Source organism: Mesoplodon densirostris, chromosome 2 (genome assembly GCF_025265405.1).
Source record: "Mesoplodon densirostris isolate mMesDen1 chromosome 2, mMesDen1 primary haplotype, whole genome shotgun sequence".
Lineage (NCBI taxonomy): Eukaryota > Metazoa > Chordata > Mammalia > Artiodactyla > Ziphiidae > Mesoplodon > Mesoplodon densirostris.
Window position 1 is genome coordinate 165,253,338 of NC_082662.1, and position 19,859 is coordinate 165,273,196.

General features: G+C 35.7%; 1 protein-coding gene across 2 annotated transcripts in view; it reads left to right on the forward strand.

The window, feature by feature from the left end:
* Window positions 1-19,859, forward strand: part of NME7 (NME/NM23 family member 7) — a 263,827-nt gene that overhangs the window by 95,860 nt on the left and 148,108 nt on the right. For both annotated transcript variants that reach the window (XM_060091294.1, XM_060091295.1), the window contains 2 exons: window positions 12,537-12,601; window positions 15,570-15,638. In XM_060091294.1, coding sequence (XP_059947277.1) covers window positions 12,537-12,601; window positions 15,570-15,638 — 134 coding nt within the window. The remainder of the gene's footprint in view (window positions 1-12,536; window positions 12,602-15,569; window positions 15,639-19,859) is intronic.

The window sequence follows — 19,859 nt, forward strand, 5'->3', positions numbered from 1 at the left end:
CCGTGTCCCCTGCATCGGCAGGCGGACTCTCAACCACTGCGCCACCAGGGAAGCTCCCTACTTGCTTTTATATTAGGTTGAAAAAAAGAGAGACAATTGTGCCTATTGTGGAGAAGTGACTAAACTATGTGGGGAGGTTAAAGGAAGATAAGAATTATTTTAACAAGGTCTGTTTGTATAGAATTCCCTTGATCTCAACTTCTTATCCTTAGTGATGAGAATGTTGCTTTCCTTCTGGCATAGGGAGGACAACTTTCTTATGGGAATTTTATCTCACTTTTAAGAAAAGGAAGGAAGGTCAGTGTTTTTCTTGTATACGCTGTCTTTCAAGTGCCTTAAGTCAAAATAGTATACCAGAGCCACATAGTTGGGGGTGGTATGTTCTGAACTCTTTAATGTACATGAATTATTTAATTGAATGATCTATACAAACCAATTAAATATTTTGCCTATTTTATTGTAATCTAACAATCTCAGATCATCGGGGGCAAGCAGAACTGTGTTTAAAATTCAGTTCTGTTACTTACTAGCTATGTGGGCATGTTGTTTAACCTTTTAGTAGAGAAGGTAAACATCTATAAAATGAACATTATAATAGTACTTTCTTCATAGGGCTGTTCTGAGGATTGCAGGAATAATATGACTAGCATGTACAATACACACGAGAGAGAAGAATAGCTGTTCTTCCTAAATTTGTTCTTCTATAGTGTAGGCTTGTTTCTGATAAGTGACTGTCCTGTCAGAGACTGTATTTCCTAACTTTCCTTGTACGGCCATGTCACTGGGTTTATTGGAAAGGCTGTCTCTCTTTCACTGAATTGCTCTTGCACTTTTATCAAAACTCAGCAGGGCATATTCATTTTTGGTTTTCTCTTCTGTTCCATTGATCTATATGTGTGCCACTCTGCCAGTACTACACAGTCTTGATTACTATAGCTACATAATACGTTAGGAATTGGATAGATTGACTTCTCCTACCTTTTTTTGGAAATTGTTTGTTATTCTAGTTCCTTTATTTTTCCTTGTAATATTAAAATAATCTTGTCTAGGGAGTTCCCTGGTGGCCTAGTGGTTAGGATTCTGGGCTTTCACTGCAGGGGCCTGGGTTCAGTTCCTGGTCAGGGAACTGAGATCCCACAAGCCACGCAGCGTGGCCAAAAAAAAAGAAGAAAAAAGAAAATCTTGTCTAAATTTACAAAATATCTTGCTGGGATTTTGACAGGAATTGTGCCAAACCCATTTATCAATTTGAGGACAACTGACATCTGTACTATGTTAATTTCCAGATCATGGACACTATATGACTCTCCATTTATTTAGGTCTTCCATCTAGCATTTTGTAGTTTTCATATACAAGTCCTGTGCAAGTTCTGTTAGATTAACACCTAGTAATTTTTTTCTTTTTGAGCTATTATAAATGGTATTATAGTTTTAATTTCAGTGTCCACTTATTTATTTCTAATATATATATAATTGATTGTTGTATGTTTGTCTTATGTCCTGCAACCTTGCTGAAATCTGTCATTAGTTCTAGAATATTTTTTGTAGTTTTTCTTTTTTTAGATAATTATGTCATATGCAAATGAAGAGATTTATATTTCTTCCATTCTGATCTGCTTGCCCCTTCCCTTCCCATTTTCCTTTCCCTTTCCTTCCCCTCTCCCCTCCCATCTCCTCCCCTTTCCTCCCTTCCCTTCCTCTCACCTTTTCTTCTTCTTGCCTTATTGCAGGAGCTTGAACTTCCAGCACTGTATTAAATAAGAGCAATGAGAATGGACATTCTTGTCTTTCATTGTTAGGCATAATGTTAGCTGTAGTGGTTTTATTGTTGTTGTTTTTGTTTTTGTAGATGCTCTTTATGAAGTTCAGGAAGTTCCCATCTATTCCTGTTTTCTTCTAAGAGTTTTGATCATGACTGAGTGTTGAATTTTTTTGAACCTTTTTTCTGCATCAATTGATATGGTTGTGCGATTTTTCTTCCTTAGCCTTTTAATATAGCAGATGACATTGGTATATATTTTTTTCAACAACACTTGTTGTCCAAAAGAACTATAGTTCTTTTTATATATTGCTGAGTTCTATTTGCTAATATTTTGTTAAGGACTTTGCATCTGTATTCATGAGGGTTATTGATGTGTGTTTTATTTTTGTACTCTGATTTTGATGTTAAGGTAATACTAGTTTTATAAAATGAATTGGAATTATCCTATTTATATAAATTTATATTGCACTTTTTAAACCTACATTGTATTTTGAATTTTTTCTGCACAATTAGATAATCTATGAAAACATATTTTTTTTTTTTTTTTTTTTTTTTTGCCTCTCACTGTTGTGGCCTCCCCCGTTGCGGAGCACAGGCTCCGGACGCGCAGGCTCCGGACGCGCAGGCTCAGCGGCCATGGCTCACGGGCCCAGCCGCTCCGCGGCATATGGGATCCTCCCAGACCGGGGCACGAACCCGTATCCCCTGCATCGGCAGGCGGACTCTCAACCACTTGCGCCACCAGGGAGGCCCTGAAAACATATTTTTAAAGTCTGAATAATAGTCAGTTATAGGAATATACTTTTCTTTATCTTTTTCTTGTTTTATTCATAATTAAAAATTTTATTAATAATTCTGCAGTTAACATTTTCCTATATAAATCCTTGTGAACACCTAAGTTATCCTTAGAATAATTTCAAGAAATTCTTACATCAAATAAAAACATTTTAAAGTTTTTAATAAATCCCAATTTATCCTCCAGAAAGAGGATAACAATTAAATATTTCCACAGCTGCATGTCTATGAGAATATCTGCTTCATTATATTCTTTTTAAAAAAAATAAATTTATTTATTTTTGGTTGCATTGGGTCTTCATTGCTGTGCGTGGGCTTTCTCTAGTTGCAGCGATGGGGGGCTACTCTTTGTTGCAGTGCGCGGTGTCTCATTGTGGTGGCTTCTCTTGTTGCGGAGCAGGGGCTCTAGGTGCCCAGGCTTCAGTAGTTGTGGCACGCAGTCTCAGTAGTTGTGGCTTGTGGGCTCCAGAGCGCAGGCTCAGTAGTTGTGGTACATGGGCTTAGTTGCTCTGCGGCATGTGGGATCTTCCTGGACCAGGGCTCGAACCCGTGTCCCCTGCATTGGCAGGCGGATTCTCAACCACTGGACCACCAGGGAAGTCCCTATGTCAAAAATCTGTTGTAATATATAATATAAAGTGTTATCTTGTCATTTTTCCCCTTGGAGGGGTTTTTACAGGCACACTTTCTGTTTCAAATTCTGCTTAAAGTTTTACATATTCTTTATGAATCTACAGAAATTGTTTCACTGATGCACATGCTCATCTACTAAGACAGGGCTCGAGCGCTCTACAAAGTTCACCTCAAATATTTCTAGGGGTTCGTAGTGGGAAAGAGAGGCCTTGCTTTGTCAAGTGGACCTCCTTCTTCCTTCTTTTCTTGCTCCGCTTCCCCTAATTTGTATCGCAATGTTTGCCAGGCACTGCTGGCTTAGAAAACAGTGACTTTCTTTCTACTGAGAACCGGTGGGTTTGCCAGGCTCTGTTGTGCCTGTAGCTGGGTATTGCCCTGACCCTGTTATCTGCTTCTCATCAGTCATCGCAGCCATCTCATTTGGTGTGACCTGCGCACTAGCATTAGCCTCCTTGTAGTGTACCGGTTACACAATATTCTCTTTGAAACGAGACATATAAAATGCTTGCATTTTAACAGTACGGCTAAAACTTAAATTCATGCTCATTCTATAAGCAAAGCTATGCATCCTAACTCAGGCTATTCTTGGCTCTAGTACTACTCGACTGCTGCTATCATTAGCTAATAGTGCTGTTGTGTGCCCCTGGCTGTTCTAAGAATTTTACATATACAGACACATTACATCCTCATAAAACCCCTATGAGGTAGGTATTACCATCTTTTACAAACGAGGAAGGAAACTGAGACCATAGAGAGGTTAGGCTGAGATAGGCAAAGGAGAAGTCTCTTCAGACTGGATTATTTACCAGCCCTTACATCTGTGGCCTGGAGAGTAAATTGACACACTTGGTCCCTGGCCAAATATCTCATATGTAGTCACTGTTGATGGTCTTCCTCTCTGTGCCACACTGTGGGAGGTTTTACTCCTCTTTGGCACCTGTGAAGAAAGAACAACTCGTTTTCGACTCTAGGTTATTATGAGCAGTATACTCCTATTTCAACTCATAAGGGCTGCCTTTCAGTCTAAGTGGCCTTCTTTGCAGGGATGACGATAGGTAACAGAGCCAAATCAGGGCAGATCTGTTAACATTGATTCATTTACCCTGACCAGGTACAGGTCAGAGGGAGAAAAAAATGGATTCTCAAAAATATATACTGTACTTCAATTTATGTATTTATTTAAAACTGGAAAAAAATCCCATCTTTTTATTTCCATTTTAAATTCAAGCCATATTTTCACAGTAACTCTTGGGAGAAATTTTTCCCAATCCCTAAGACTCTCATAATGTTGCTGCATTCATACCTAAAAAAGCCTTAGACATTATATTAGCACCTCATTATACCTGCTTGGGTGACCTACGGTACCTTATGTGGTACCTGTGCATCCATCCTGGAGCATATAAGGCTGGTGCTCATTTGTTTTCTTCCAAGTGGTGCAAACCATGTTATGTTATGTGATTTAAATTGTGTGAAAAACTTTACTGTCCTTTTTATCTTATTGATACCAATGGGTGTTAAAAGTGCCTGTTTCATTCGATTGCCTTGCAATTTTGTTTCCATTATTTGGGGCAAGTCTATTTTTATTTAAACTGTTAAGTCTGCTATTTCTAAAAATACTGTTAGAACTTCAATGTACCTGAATATTTTATTGTCAGTTACTTTTCTTCCACTCTCCAACCATGATCATTTTATGAACTTTATAGACAGAAAGTGGGATCTTTTAATCCCAGTTTTTGATCATTTGGCTATGCATAGGATTTTTTTCTGGGATATTTGCTATTGTAATTCTTTTATCAGAATCAGCACCCATCAGAATATCACAGCTTTCAAAATGTGCTGTTTCTTCTTTCTCCACCCTTTCTTCTACAGCCTTTCTTTCTCAGGGTACAGTGTGTCACCTCCTATATAAAGAATCCTACATAAAAAGGGGGGCTGCATGAGGACACTGTGGTACAACTGATTGAAACCCAACTTGAATTCCCTATTTGTCTCATTTTAGGGCTGGAAGAAGAATAGGGGTCGAGCTAGGCTTAGGGAGACTTGTTCAACATCCTTGTTCTCTCTGGCTTTCATATGTGCTTCTCTTGGCTATCAATTTCATGCTCGCAGATTAGCTTTTAACAGCACCTTGAGAAAGAGGTTGGGTTTCCAGCAATGCAAGGCTCATATACTTAGAAACACACTGGAAAGAACTTTTTTTTTTTTTTTCCCCCTGTTCTAGCTAAAAAATTCCAGGGAAGGACTCTGATTGGCTTGTGCCAATTCTAGGCCCATTCCTGGGTGAATTATTTTGCCTAGGGAGCAGAGTGCTATGATTTACCTTGTTTAGGTCTGGTGTCCACCTTTTGACCATTGGCTGAGGCCCATGGTTATAGGGTCACGTAAGAAGATGGCAACTCCCTTTCCAGTCAAATGGTTTAGTTTTCCTAAAAGAGAATGAGGGCTCCTAATTCCAGGAGAAGCAAGAGGTTTTAGAAAGACAAAGTAATAGATGTCTGATATTGATGATTGGATACAGGGTGGCCACTTATTAAAAAGGCTTTAGAACAATTCAGGTAAAAGGTATCAGGATATGAACTGAGTATGTGAAAGAGTGGAGATGGAGAGGTGATTTGACATTCGAAACATTTAGGTAGCATTCATGGAGTTCTAAGCAAACTATTAAAAAACACATTAACTATGCAAACACCAGCCAAATAAAATAAGCCATCTGCTTTGTTTGACCCTTTTGAACATGTTTGCCGTGGGGCATGCAATTTTACTTTTTCTTTTGCTACTTCACTTACATAGTTATTGTCATTTGTTCAGTCACCTGAACATTTTCTATCTAGAAAAAGGAAAGGATTATGGTTATTGACACTTTGTCATTTCAAGCTATTAAACACAGAATGGGTTTCTTAAATGCCTCTCTGTCCTGCCTCTGCACATAACCAACTGAATATAAAAAAAGCAGTATCCTTGACTCAGGTCTGACTGTTCTTGGCACAATGTCAGTGCTGCTTGGACTATAACTTTTATTGGTTTATTTGTGAATAGAATTATTCTGTTCAAATGTTACATCCCACAAGTCATAGTTTAATATGATTATAGATTTAGAATAGATATAGATTGTACATTTCTCTTTGTGTTGGTTAATGCATAGGGCTAAATACTACTTTCATATTTAGATCAGGATTCTTTTTTTTTTTTTAGATCAGGATTCTTATGTAATCATGTAAAATATTTTCTTTTTCTTTTTTTTGGATAGCAGAATAAAGAGTTTATTAAAATCAAATTATTTGATTTTCCATCTATTTTTGGGAGAAGTACAAAACCATAAATTCTATCAACAATTCAATTTGAATTTCTCATTAATTTTGTAGGTTGACAGAGTTAATCTGTCACCCAGTGTTCGAGGGCTGGAGAGGTAAAGAGTTGCCGGTGATCGGGGAACATTAGAATACTTTTCAATGGAGGAAATTAAGATAATAGATAATCACAGTACAGAATCTAAATTTCTTAATGGATTTGGCTCTTCTACAAATTAATCAGTAGAAGCCAGATCTACAGATTGGCCAGTAATAAGATGAACGGAAACTCCTGGAAGGAAATTTGATTGGGTGCCAGAATCTGGATCCACAGCCCAGGGAAGGGAAGCCACAGACTCCATAACCCAGGGGTCTGAAGCCATGGGATCCAAAGCCCATAAAATGTTTTCTTTATTATAATAAATAAGACCTCTTTTAGGCATCCTTGAGATCAAATCTCATAAGTACTAAGAATTTATTTACCTTTTAAAATATGTTGACATTTGGACTGATGGTGCAGAAGCAATGGTGGGTAAAACTGCTGGTGTCTTAGAACAAAGCAGGATAGTGGCAGCAGACTGTACTAGTAGTGTGTTTTTAACCATCTTGCATTTGCAGAAAAAAAGCCACTTTCACTTAAGAGTGTCCTTGATGAAACAATAGCAATTATTAATTTTATTAATTTTTTACCCTCAAGTCAAAATATTTTTAATATTCTGTGTGAAGAAATGGGAAGTATACATAAAGCACTTTTGATACATACTGAAATATAATGCTATCTTTAGGAAAAGAACATGTACAGTTGTTTGAGTTGTGAGCTCAACTAAATGCCTTTTTCATAGAGTACCATTTTTACTTGAAAGAATGACTCACAAACTGTGGTCATTCAGATATGGATATTTGGCTGGCATTTTCTTTAAAATAAGCCTATCATTTAAAAGAAAGGACAACTGACAGTAGTTGTTGCCCAAGAAAAAAATCCAAAAGAAGATAAAATTACAAATAAAAATTAGAGTTAGGAACTTGGAAAACTGTATGCACCACCTTGAACTCAACAGCTTTCCGATACTTAGATTATTTTGATGAAGTTGGTGGTATTTAACAAATGGGATTTTTTTTTCTTTTGATGTGGTATAATAGAGAACATTTGGAAGATCTGCATAACTCAGTGAACTAATATTTTCCAAATGATCAGTGTGTATGATGTTATAAAATCATGCATGGATAAAAGATTTATACAAAGTACAAGATTGACCAGTGGATTTTAACGCAACAGGGTTAAAATAAAGGTCGTTGGTAGAAGTTTGAAATTATATATTGCAGTGAGCTTTTAAGAAACTACCACTTGTCAAGTGAAGAAGAATATATACAATTATATTAAAGGCTATTAAAATACTACACCGTTTTCCAAGTAAATATACTTTAAGCAAACAGCACATAACAGCAGGCTGAAAGTTGAATGCAGCTGCTTTTCATTAAATTAGACATTAGAGATTTAAAAAAAATGTAAAACAATCTCTCTCTTCTCACTGATTTTTTTATTGTTTTGGAAAATAGTCGTTTTTCTCATAAAAATCGTATTTATGTTAAAATGTAAATATTTTGGGCTTCCCTGGTGGCACAGTGGTTGAGAATTGGCATGCTGATGCAGGGGACACGGGTTCGTGCCCCGGTCTGGGAAGATCCCACATGCCGTGGAGCGGTTAGGCCTGTGAGCCATGGCCGCTGAGCCTGCGCGTCCGGAGCCTGTGCTCCGCAGCGGGAGAGGCCACAACAGTGAGAGGCCCACGTACCACAAAAAAAAAAAAAAAAGTAAATATTTTTTGTTATACTTAAGTTAATAAATATTTTAAAATTTGCTGTTTAATACAACAAATATTTATCAATATAACCTATTTACATAAAAGTGTTTTAGAGTCTTTAATAATTTCTAAGAGTTAAGGGGCCCATGAGACCAAAATGTTTTGGGAACTTCTGGCCTATAGGATAAAATTCAAACCTCTGTATGTGGTCCAAAAGTCCTTCTATCAGTGGCTTCTACCACCTCTCCTATGATCTCTCCTGTCTCATTTCCCCTCATCAAAAGAACCATGTTGTTTTACCTCTCTGTACCTTTGCTCAGTGCTCTTTTTGCCGTGAGTATCCGTTTTCTTTTAGCTCTCTGTCTAAAGTACTGTCTCCTAATGCCTCTTGGGACATTTATCTGTGTAATACTGTTTGCATAAATTCTACTTTATTTGAAATTAATATAATCATTACAACTTTCTTATACTTATTGTTTGCATGGTATATCTTTTTCCATCCATTTACTTTCAGCCTACCTGTGTCTTCATATTTAAACTTGCTTTCTTATAGATATCATATAATTGGATCTTATTTTATTAATCCATCTAAAATCTCGGCCTTTACTGATCTCATTTATGAGGGCTCCAGCCTCATGACTCGAGCACCTTCCAAAGGCCCCACCTCCTAATACCATCATATTGGGATACATGTGAAGTCGGTTGGCACACCAAAACTTAAATCATAGCAAGGGGGAAAAGGAGGCAAGCCTTTAACCTGCTACGATTGCAGGTAAATGAAAATGAAGATTAAATTCTAAGTAAGAGAGCTTGTGGTGGGGTAACTGAGACTGAGGGCATAAAGGTAACTGTTCAAAATACTTCAGGACTTCAGAAGACACTGAGGAAAGACTTAGAAGGTGGACTGATGGTGAGGGTGAGAGGAAAAATGGACCAAGTAGAAAGGAATAAATATATGGAAAAAGATATGAAAAAAAGATTGCCTATTGGAGGAGGGTGAGTCTATCCAGAGCTGGAATTGAAGCTTACACCAAGGAACCAACCTTTTTCTTTCCTTTTTAAAAGGCTACCTATATCATGAGTATAATCACCTATGTTTTTCTAATCAATTACCTTTATTTTTTTTACATTTACCTTGAATTCATTAGGATTAATGTTTGTATGTGGCATGAGGCCAGTATGAACTTTTTTTCTCAAACTGTTAAACCAAAAAATTAAATTTTTTTCCCTTCTCTAATTTTAATTACTCCTTTACAATTTTCTGGTATTTTCTAATTGCGCTCTGAAGAGCTTTAGAGTTTCTCAGACTTGGATCAGTCAGAGAGCTATGACTGTTTTTTCCTTTGGTTATTTCTTTTATTAACTTTGTAATTCAGTGAACAATATTTGTTAACTACCTACTACATGCTGGACACTATGCTAGTGTCACTGGAGATAAAATGAGTCCTAAAATGAACATGGCCCTTGCCTCAGGGGGTTATATTGTCTAGTGAGTTTTACATATCAGGCTTTCATATACACGTTCCTGTTTTTCTATTGAAACTTGCAGAAAGACAGTGAGATTTGGAGACCCACTAATTTTGTAACGTTGAGCGTTATTTGTCTTCTCCAAATCTTCATATATTCTCACCTCATGGTGGGATGGTAGCCCCTGTTTTAGTGTATTGCTTTAAGGATTAAGTGGAATAACTTCATATGAAAGGGCTCAGCCCCCAATAATTAATTTACTTTCTTCTTTCCTAACTTTTGTCTATACTTTTCCTATTGATAAAAGACCTGGAATTTTGGTTAACATTCCTGTGTCCGGTGCCATCTGAGTGTTTGGTACAGATTACTAATAGGTTATCTAACTTCTCTTTCCTAACACTCTGTTGATAAGACTTTCTTTAATATCATCATACCATCTAGCTTAAGCCAAAGGATTTATCTTAGTTCCAAGGTGCTTAATCTCCTTTAATTCTTAACTATCCCTGTATTCTAAGAATTTCCTCCTTCTTTTGATACTACTGTAATATTTTCCTTCTTTATTCTTTTGCAAGTATCCTTTTACATGTCCCCAAACTTTAGATATTTTCTCAAAACTCATTCCTCCCAACTCTTTTTTTGCTTTTGCCCTTCTTTTTGTCAAACAAGTAGTCATCTATTCTCATCACTTCAGCTCTAACCTCTCTGTAGCCTCATTATATCTGTCTATCTATTGGAATACAACCCCATATTACCAATGGGAGTTTATTCATTCATTCAGTACAGGGAGTTTATTCATTCATTCCTTGATGATTTTTATTGCCGTTGGATATACTGTCTTCTCAAATGCTGATCAGCGTTCTGCACTAAAATTCTGTTTCTGTGTCCAGAATCATTCACTTTTGTCTTAATTTGGTTTCTTAGCTTGTTTTCTTCTTAAAAGTGCTATCATTCTTCTAGTTACTTAGACTCAAAACCTTTATTCCTTCATGTTCACACTCTATGTTCACTTGAGTCTTGTTACTTTAGTCTTGTTACTTTTTGTTTGGAAATATCTTATATTCATTACTTCTTTATTTCTCTGCTACTGCTCTCCAAGTCCAGTCAGCACAGTAGATGACTTCAGCGGCCTTTGCTATTCTTTCTATCCCTTATTCTTTTCTTCAGACCAGCTTGCCCATTATTATTACATTAGTAGTCTTCCTAAATACTGTATTTATCCTGTATTCTCCTGTTCAACATTTTCAGTTATTCATTTCTTTTGGCAGTGTTTCTTTTGAAGGAAGAATTTTCTCATGGATTCCCAGTGTTGGCATAAAATCTCTTAATTATAATGTAACTTAAATATGTCCAAATATACAACTAAATATAAACGTTTGCACATAAAATTGTATTACTAAAACAGTTTACAAATTCATTACAAACAAAACTATAAAATAGATAAAATTTAAGTTAACATTAATGTGACAAAAGATGTTTGCTGAAACTTAATCAGTAAACTCAACATGAATATGGTACTAAGTGCTCTGAGTATGGCACGGACCTATTCTACTCTTTTTAAAAATTAATTAATTAATTAATTAATTAGGTTGCACCGGGTCTTAGTTGCAACAGGTGGGCTCCTTAGTTGCGGCATGCAAACTCTTAGTTGCGGCATGCATGTGGGATCTAGTTCCCTGACTAGGGATCGAACCTGGGCCCCCTGCATTGGGAGCTTGGAGTCTTAACCACTGCACCACCGGGCCTATTCTACTCTTGAAACTTCTGAGAAACCTTTGTTTCTACAGCATATTATGGTATCATTTGGCCTTCACTTGGTACAAACATATCATTTAAGAAATAGATCTGTCCTTGTCTTTTTTTTTTTTTTTCATCCCTCAGCCAGCTACAATTAAAGTAACCTATTTGGCAGCAGTAAGATAGTAAATAAAAATGCACATTCGGGCACTGATACTGCTTGGTTTTTGGGGGTTATTAGGTGAACATCAAGATGATCCAGAATATGGAGTGTGTGTGTGTGAGAGAGAGAGAGAGGGAGAATTTTAGTTCACTTGAAAAAAACAAACTTAGGAGATTTTTATAGAAGACTAATGGAATCTAAAAACTCAGTTCTAGACCTCCAGAGTCTACAAACACCATTATAAATGTTGCTATTCGTGGGATAAAGACCAAATTCCTCATGTTGACATCTAAGGCCTTTATCAATTTGGATTAAATCTCTTTTCCTTTTTTATCTTTTTCTTTTTTGACTTCTTACTATTGTGTACACATATTCACATTTTTCCCAGAATTATGCCTTGTCTCTTTTTATACCTCTGTCCCTATATAATACCATCTACCTATATAGCCTTTAAGGGCCAGTTCATGCTCTCATATCCCCTTGAAGCTTCTGTTCCCCTCTTCAGTTATAATTTGATATTTCTCCTTCTTTGAACTCCTCCTGTGAACTCCTTCTGTATGTGGTACTTGAACATTTCATTTTTTTTGGTAATATTACTTTAATTGTTTGATTTTCATATTCTTTACATCACTAGCCCTCAGGGTCCTTACAGGCAATAGTAACTTAAAAGTTTTTTGCATAATCTTCAAGATCATTGTTGGTATTCCTGAAGCACTTTACTAAGTGAATCAAATGGGATTACAGTATTAGCGGTTTAGTTTCCCTCAGAAATATGTGATTCCTTCCTATAGAATGTAAGCAAAGTACTTTGATATAGAAAATTTGCATTTCTCTAAAACTAAAATGCCTTAGAAATTTTATATTGTTTGCATTCATTTGTTCTGTATTTTCAGGACTGCTGGGAAAGATTCTGATGGCCATCCGAGATGCAGGTTTTGAAATTTCAGCTATGCAGATGGTAGGTAGTTTGCAATGGGTCATAACTTACTGAGGAACTGTGTTTTTTTTTTTTGAAGTGTGCTTGAAAATTTTTTACACTGAATTTTCTCTGTATACTTGTGAGCTCAATGCATTAAAAATAAGATATATTTGTTGAACTTGATAACCTTATAGTAAAAAAATATTTTTGAACTGATTTTACCTATATAATCTCTCACTAAGAGAACTAATATTCTAATGGTACATCTAATTTAAGCTTATAAAGCAGGTTTATATAATTCCTGGAACTTTAGTTGCAAAATAAATGCAGACTGAAACAATACATTTAGTTCCTCCAAACAAAATATAGAATTAAGCTAAGTAGTTATAATGAATTTTCTGTTGTCTGGATTTGTGACTAAGAAGAGAACCAGTTCAGATTTTTCCCAGGACCTTTGCTGGTTTCTGGAGTTTCCCTCAGTATCTTCTTTGGAGTTAGCACATTTCAGCCCCTCTCTTGGCGGTCATACCACTGGATCTCCGGAGCCCACAATCATTCAAAATTGCCCTGCTGGCACATTTCTAGGAAACCCTTCACTGAAGAAACAATATTAACTTCTATAGAGTCCTTCTATATCTTTGTGCTATACTTATCAGTGTATTTGATGATAAATTGGGCACAAATTATTACAGGAATCAAATAATTTACATTTTACAATTTCTTTTGTTTTTGTTTCTTTTTTCCTCTTTTTCTTGCATTAATGGGGATTTTTTTTAATGATTCCATTTTACTTTCACTATCGATTTATTACTTATACCTCTAAAAATTTTTTTAGTGTTGTTCTAGGGTTTAAAATCATCTTTAAATAGTCTATCTTTACATTTTACAATTTTTGAAGGCCAGCAAGTTTGCGTTATTATGACAGTGAAATGCCAGTTTTGGAAAGAATTTTCTTACCAATATAATTTATTTGCTCTTTTTCTGAAAAGGAACTGCTTTTGATTTCTATGAAGTCTTAGGATCACCCAAAATCAGGGCACTAACTGAGGTTCTGCCTATTTTGTATCCTGGATTGGTGGGAATGATAATAAGCTGAGAAAAGGTCATAAATATCAGCTAGTTTACAGAGTTATCAGGCACAACTTGGAGACTGATGAGGAAGTTAATAATTGAAGAATCTTACCCAGGACTATAATGAAATTGTTAGCCAAAACGTTCTCAAAGTATTAGCTTGGTGATGTAGTCACAGGGTTATAGGACCTAAGCCTCCTTAAGTAGTAATCCTTGTGGAAATTTTAGAATTAATCATTGATCTAACTCTAGGCCTACAACCTAGAATAGTGATTGTCCATAGTAGGTGCTCAGTGAAAAAAAATAATTAAAAAAAAAAAGATGGGAGGGAGGGAGATGCATGAGGGAGGGGATGTGGGAACAGATGTATATGTATGACTGATTCACTTTGTTATAAAGCAGAAACTAATAAAAAAAATAGAAAAAAAAAAAAAGAATCAGTTGAACTTATGGGGGAGGCATGGTAGTTTAGTGGCAATTGTGTCGTGATTTTTGGAATCAGAAAGCTCTATTTCTGAATCATGTGTCTTCTGCTTTCTAGGTATGTGAACTTGGCCAGATTTTAAGCATTGTTCAGTTTTCTCAGCTAGGCAATGAGAATATTATTTGCCTCAATGGATTATTTCATGGAATAAATGAAATAACCCTACACAATACTTTGTAGAATTTCCAGTACAAGTTACTAAGTATTTAATAAATTATATTTTCTGTTATTATTTTATGGTATTAGTAATATAAGAATTTGTATGAATATCAAATAATATACTGAAATTAAACAAAATTCCCTCCCTCTAATAGTTATGTTGCCTATGAAAATAAATCTTCCTAGTTTGAACTGTTGTCTGGGTAGACAGAAACTTCTTAGTGATCTTCAATCCTGGCAACAATAAAGAAGCAAAGTAGGGAGGAAAACAAAATTGGGAAGTCTGAGGCTATTTTTAAAAATTTAAGGTTCTGGTTCTTGAGATGGTAGAACTTAATGAAACTTTATTTCTAAGTTTGAATCCAGCCTGGATAAGAATGACTCTTTGTAAGTTTACCTTATTAGCATATTCTGACAATTCTTTTTGAAGAGGAGTAGGATTTCCAGATGAATGGTTTCAGTGCTTTATTATGAGCCAGACTAGGGATTTTTCTGAATGCTTGGGAGGAAAAGGGTATTATTTCCAGCTCCCCTCTACAAAATTTGAAGAACTTTTCTTTAGTAATATTTCTTTTTAAAAATTTTTTAAAATTTATTTTTATTTATTCATTTATTTTTACATCTTTATTGGAGTATAATTGCTTTACAATGTTGTGTTAGTTTCTGCTGTACAACAAAGCAAATCAGCTATATGTATACATATATCCCCATATCCCCTCCCTCCCACCCTCCCTATCCCACCCCTCTGGGTCATCACAAAGCATCGAGCTGATCTCCCTGTGCTTCTTATTTGTGCCACTAATCTATCGATAAACAACATTACATTGTATAGATATATAAGTCATTTCTGTACCAGGAATGAGGTTTTATTCAGCGAGGTGGAGTGTAGTGGCTGAGAGTACGATCAGTGGGATCAGACTGCTTAAGATGGAATGCCAAGTACTGAAGGCTAACCCCTCTGAGTCTTCACCTCATCTGTAAATGGGGGCTATTAACATTACTTACCTTGTAGGGTGGTTTTTACAATTAAATGAGATGATGTACCTACAGGACCTAGAACAATGCTTGATATATTTAAGTACTCAAATGTTATAAATAATTTTTTATTTTTGATAAACAATAATTTGTTATTGATTATCTGAACTTTAACACTGTTTCTTCAAAGACTGTTTAATTTGTTCAAGGTTTACATTTTAAAGGAAATATATCCAAGAGATCATAAATGTTGAGTGCTAAGTGTCGCTCATTCTATTGTGTTGGTTGGCTTATGTTTTTTTTTTTTTTTTAATATAGTTCAACATGGATCGAGTTAATGTTGAAGAGTTTTATGAAATTTATAAAGGAGTCGTGTCTGAGTATAATGTAAGTATCAAAATAAATGTAAAGCATTGGTACTGAAAACAACTTGTGTATCTCAAATCTTGTAGATCTCAGTATAATTTATAATCATGAAAGTATTGCTTGAAGTATTCATGATTCTGCCAATTGCCAACTGATCATACCAGTGACTGAGGCATTTTTTATCCCTCAGAGCCACTGGGTCAGTTTTAAAAATATGATGCTATTTCATTTATGAAACAAAAATATACAGGAATTGAAAAAACACTTTGCTGAGATATTGACACATTTTGATATTATCTATGAACATTATAAAATTCTCAGGGTGGAAGACTGTCCAAAATGCTTTAAAAAGTTGAGAGCAAATAGTTCTTAATGTAACTTCATAGCAGTAGTTAGTGTCTACTTAATGCTACAAACGCAGATAGAATCATCTGACAATTCGATGGAGACTGAAGAAATGGTAAGACTTAAAGGGAGTTGTTTAGAGGGCAGTGAAATTCGTTCTTGAAAACAAGACTATATTCAGATAAACTGAATGTTGTTTCTTAAAATAATACATGATAGATATTTAATCAAAGTTAGTTTCCTTCCCCTTTTATCAAATTATATACGTTTGTGCTGGTGGCCTGCCTCATCACCCACATTGTTTTATAGAGAATTTTGGCTTTTTTTTTTTTTTGCATCAAGTTCACTATTCCTGACAATGAAACTAGATTCCCCTCTCCTCACTTCACTATGCCCTTTCCTTTCAACCTACTTTAAGAAATGACCTGAGCCTTTGTCTTATTTAGCCCTACATAGTAAAGACCAATAATGAGATATTATATTTTGCATTCAGCATACTGGTAGTGATCCACCCTTCTTTAGAGGAACCAGAGTGTTCTTTTGCTATAGGTTATCGAACTTTAATCTTGTTAGCTTACTCATTTTAGAGTTATGCTCTTTCTTTTCTTAAATGGAAGAAATTTTTAAATGTGTTCTTATCTTTTTTATTAATTTATTTTTAAATTTTTAAAATTTTCATTTTATATTGGAGTATAGTTGATTTACAATGTTGTGTCAGTTTCAGGTATACAGCAAAGTGATTCAGTTATACATATACATATATCAGTTCTTGTCCAGATTCTTTTCCCATTCAGGTTATTACAGAATATTGAGTAGAGTTCCCTGAGCTATACAATAAGTCCTTGTTGGTTATCTATTTTATATATTGTAGTGTGTGTATATGTTAATCCCAAATTCCTAATTTATCTCTTCCCACCACGTTTCCCTTTTGGTAACAGTAAGTGCGTTTTCTAAATCTGTGAGTCTATTTCTGTTTTGTAAATAAGTTCATTTGTATCATTTTTTTAGATTCCACATATAAGTGATATCATACAATGTTTGTTTTTTTCTGTCTGACTATGCTACAATTTTTGATGACTATTTGTATGCTTTCTAATTAAATTTATTCCCTCATCTCAAATTCTCAGGGCTTATGAATTTAGCTATTACCTATTATTTTTATTTTTTTTAACATCTCTATTGGAGTATAATTGCTTTACAATGGTGTGTTAGTTTCTGCTGTATAAAAAAGTGAATCAGCTATACGTATACATATATCCCCATATCCCCTCCCTCTTGTGTCTCCCTCCCACCCTCCCTAGCCAACCCCTCTAGGTGGACACAAAGCACCAAGCTGATCTCCCTGTGCTATGCGACTGCTTTCCACTAGCTATCTATTTTGAATTTGGTAGTGTATATATGTCCATGCCACTTTCTAACTTTGTCCCAGCTTACCCTTCCCCCTCCCTGTGCCCTCAAGTCCATTCTCTACATCTGTGTCTTTGTTCCTGTCCTGCCCCTAGGTTCTTCAGAACCCTTTTTTTAAAATTGCATATATATGTGTTAGCATATGGTATTTGTTTTTCTCTTTCTGACTCACTTCACTATGTATGACAGTCTCTAGGTCCATCCACCTCACTACAAATAACTCAATTTCGTTTCTTTTTATGACCGAGTAATACTCCATTGCATATATGTGCCACATCTTCTTTATCCATTCGTCTGTCCATGGACACTTAGGTTGCTTCCATGTCCTGGCTATTGTAAATAGAGCTGCAGTGAACACTGTGGTACATGACTCTTTTTTAATTATGGTTTTCTCAGGGTATATGCCCGGTAGTGGGATTGCTGGGTCATATGGTAGTTCTATTTTTAGTTTTTTAAGAACCATACTGTTCTCCATAACGGCTGTATCAATTTATATTCCCACCAACAGTGCAAGAGAGTTTGCTTTTCTCCACATCCTCTCCAGCATTTATTGTTTGTAAATTTTTTGATGATGGCCATTCTGACCGGTGTGAGGTAATACCTCACTGTAGTTTTCATTTGCATTTCCCTAATGATTAGTGATGTTCAGCATCCTTTCATGTGTTTGTTGGCAGTCTGTATATCTTTCGCCCATTTTTGGATTGGGTGGTTTGTTTTTTTGATGTTGAGCTGCCTGAGCTGCTTGTAAATTTTGGAGATTAATCCTTTGTTGTTGCTTCATTTGAAAATATTTTCTCCCATTCTGAGGGTTGTCTTTTTGTCTTGTTTATGATGTCCTTTGCTGTGCAAAAGCTTTTAGGGTTCATTAGGTCCCATTTGTTTAGTTTTGTTTTTATTTCCATTTCTCTAGGGGGTAGGTCAAAAAGGATCTTGCTGTGATTTATGTCAAAGAGTGTTCTGCCTATGTTTTCCTCTAAGAGTTTTATAGTATCTGGCCTTACATTTTGGGCTTTAAGCCATTTTGAGTTTATTTTTGTGTATGGTGTTAGGGAGTGTTCTGATTTCATTCTTTTACATGTAGCTGTCCGGTTTTCCCAGCACCAATTATTGAAGAGGCTGTCTTTTCTCCATTGTATATTCTTGCCTCCTTTATCAAAAATAAGTGACCATATATGTGTGGGTTTATCTCTGGGCTTTCTATCCTGTTCCATTGATATATTTTTCTGTTTTTGTGCCAGTACCATACTTTCTTGATTAGTGTAGCTTTGTAGTATAGTCTGAAATCAGGGAGCCTGATTCCTCCAGCTCTGCTTTTCTTTCTCAAGATTGCTTTGGCTATTCAGGGTCTTTTGTGTTTCCATACAAATTGTGAAATTTTTTGTTGTAGTTCTGTGAAAAATGCCATTGGTAGTTTGATAGGAATTGCAAGTGAATCTGTAGATTGTTTTGGGTAGTATAGTTATTTTCACAATATTGATTCTTCCCATCCAAGAACATGTTATACTTCTCCATCTGTTGGTATCATCTTTAATTTCTTTCATCAGTGTCTCATAGGTTTCCGTATACAGGTCTTTTGTCTCCCTAGGTAGGTTTATTCCTAGGTATTTTATTCTTTTTGTTGTAGTGGTAAATGGGAGTGTTTCTGTATTTCTCTTCCAGATTTTTCATCATTAGTGTATAGGAATACAAGAAATTTCTGTGCATTAATTTTGTATCCTGCTACTTTACCAAATTCATTGATTAGCTCTAGTAGTTTTCTGGGAGCCTCTTTAGGATTCTCTATGTATAGTATCATGTCATCTGCAAACAGTAACAGTTTTACTTCTTCTTTTCCGATTTGGATTCCTTTTACTTCTTTTTCTTCTCTGATTGCTGTGGCTAAAACTTCCAAAACTATGTTGAATAATAGTGGCGGGAGTGGGCAACCTTGTTGTTCCTGATCTTAGTGGAAATGGTTTCAGTTTTTCACCATTGAGAACGATGTTGGCTGTGGGTTTGTCATATATGGCCTTTATTATGTTGAGGTAGGTTCCCTCTATGCCTACTTTCTGCAGGGTTTTTGTCATAAATGGGTGTTGAATTTTGTCAGAAGCTTTTTCTGCATCTATTGAGATGATCATATGGTTTTTCTCCTTCCATTTGTTAATATAGTTTATCACATTGATTGATTTGCATATATTGAAGAATCCTTGCATTCCTGGGATAAACGCCACTTGATCATGGTGTATGGTTCTTTCAATATGCTGTTGGATTCTGTTTCCTAGTATTTTGTTGAGGATTTTTGCATGTGTGTTCATTAGTGATATTGGTCTGTAGTTTTCTTTCTTTGTGACATCTTTGTCTGACTTTTGTATCAGGGTGATGGTGGCCTCATTGAATGAGTTTGGGAGTGTTCCTCCCTCTGTTATATTTTGGAAGAGTTTGAGGATAGGTGTTAGCTCTTGTGTAAATGTTAGAATTTGCCTGTGAAGCCATCTGGTCCTGGGCTTT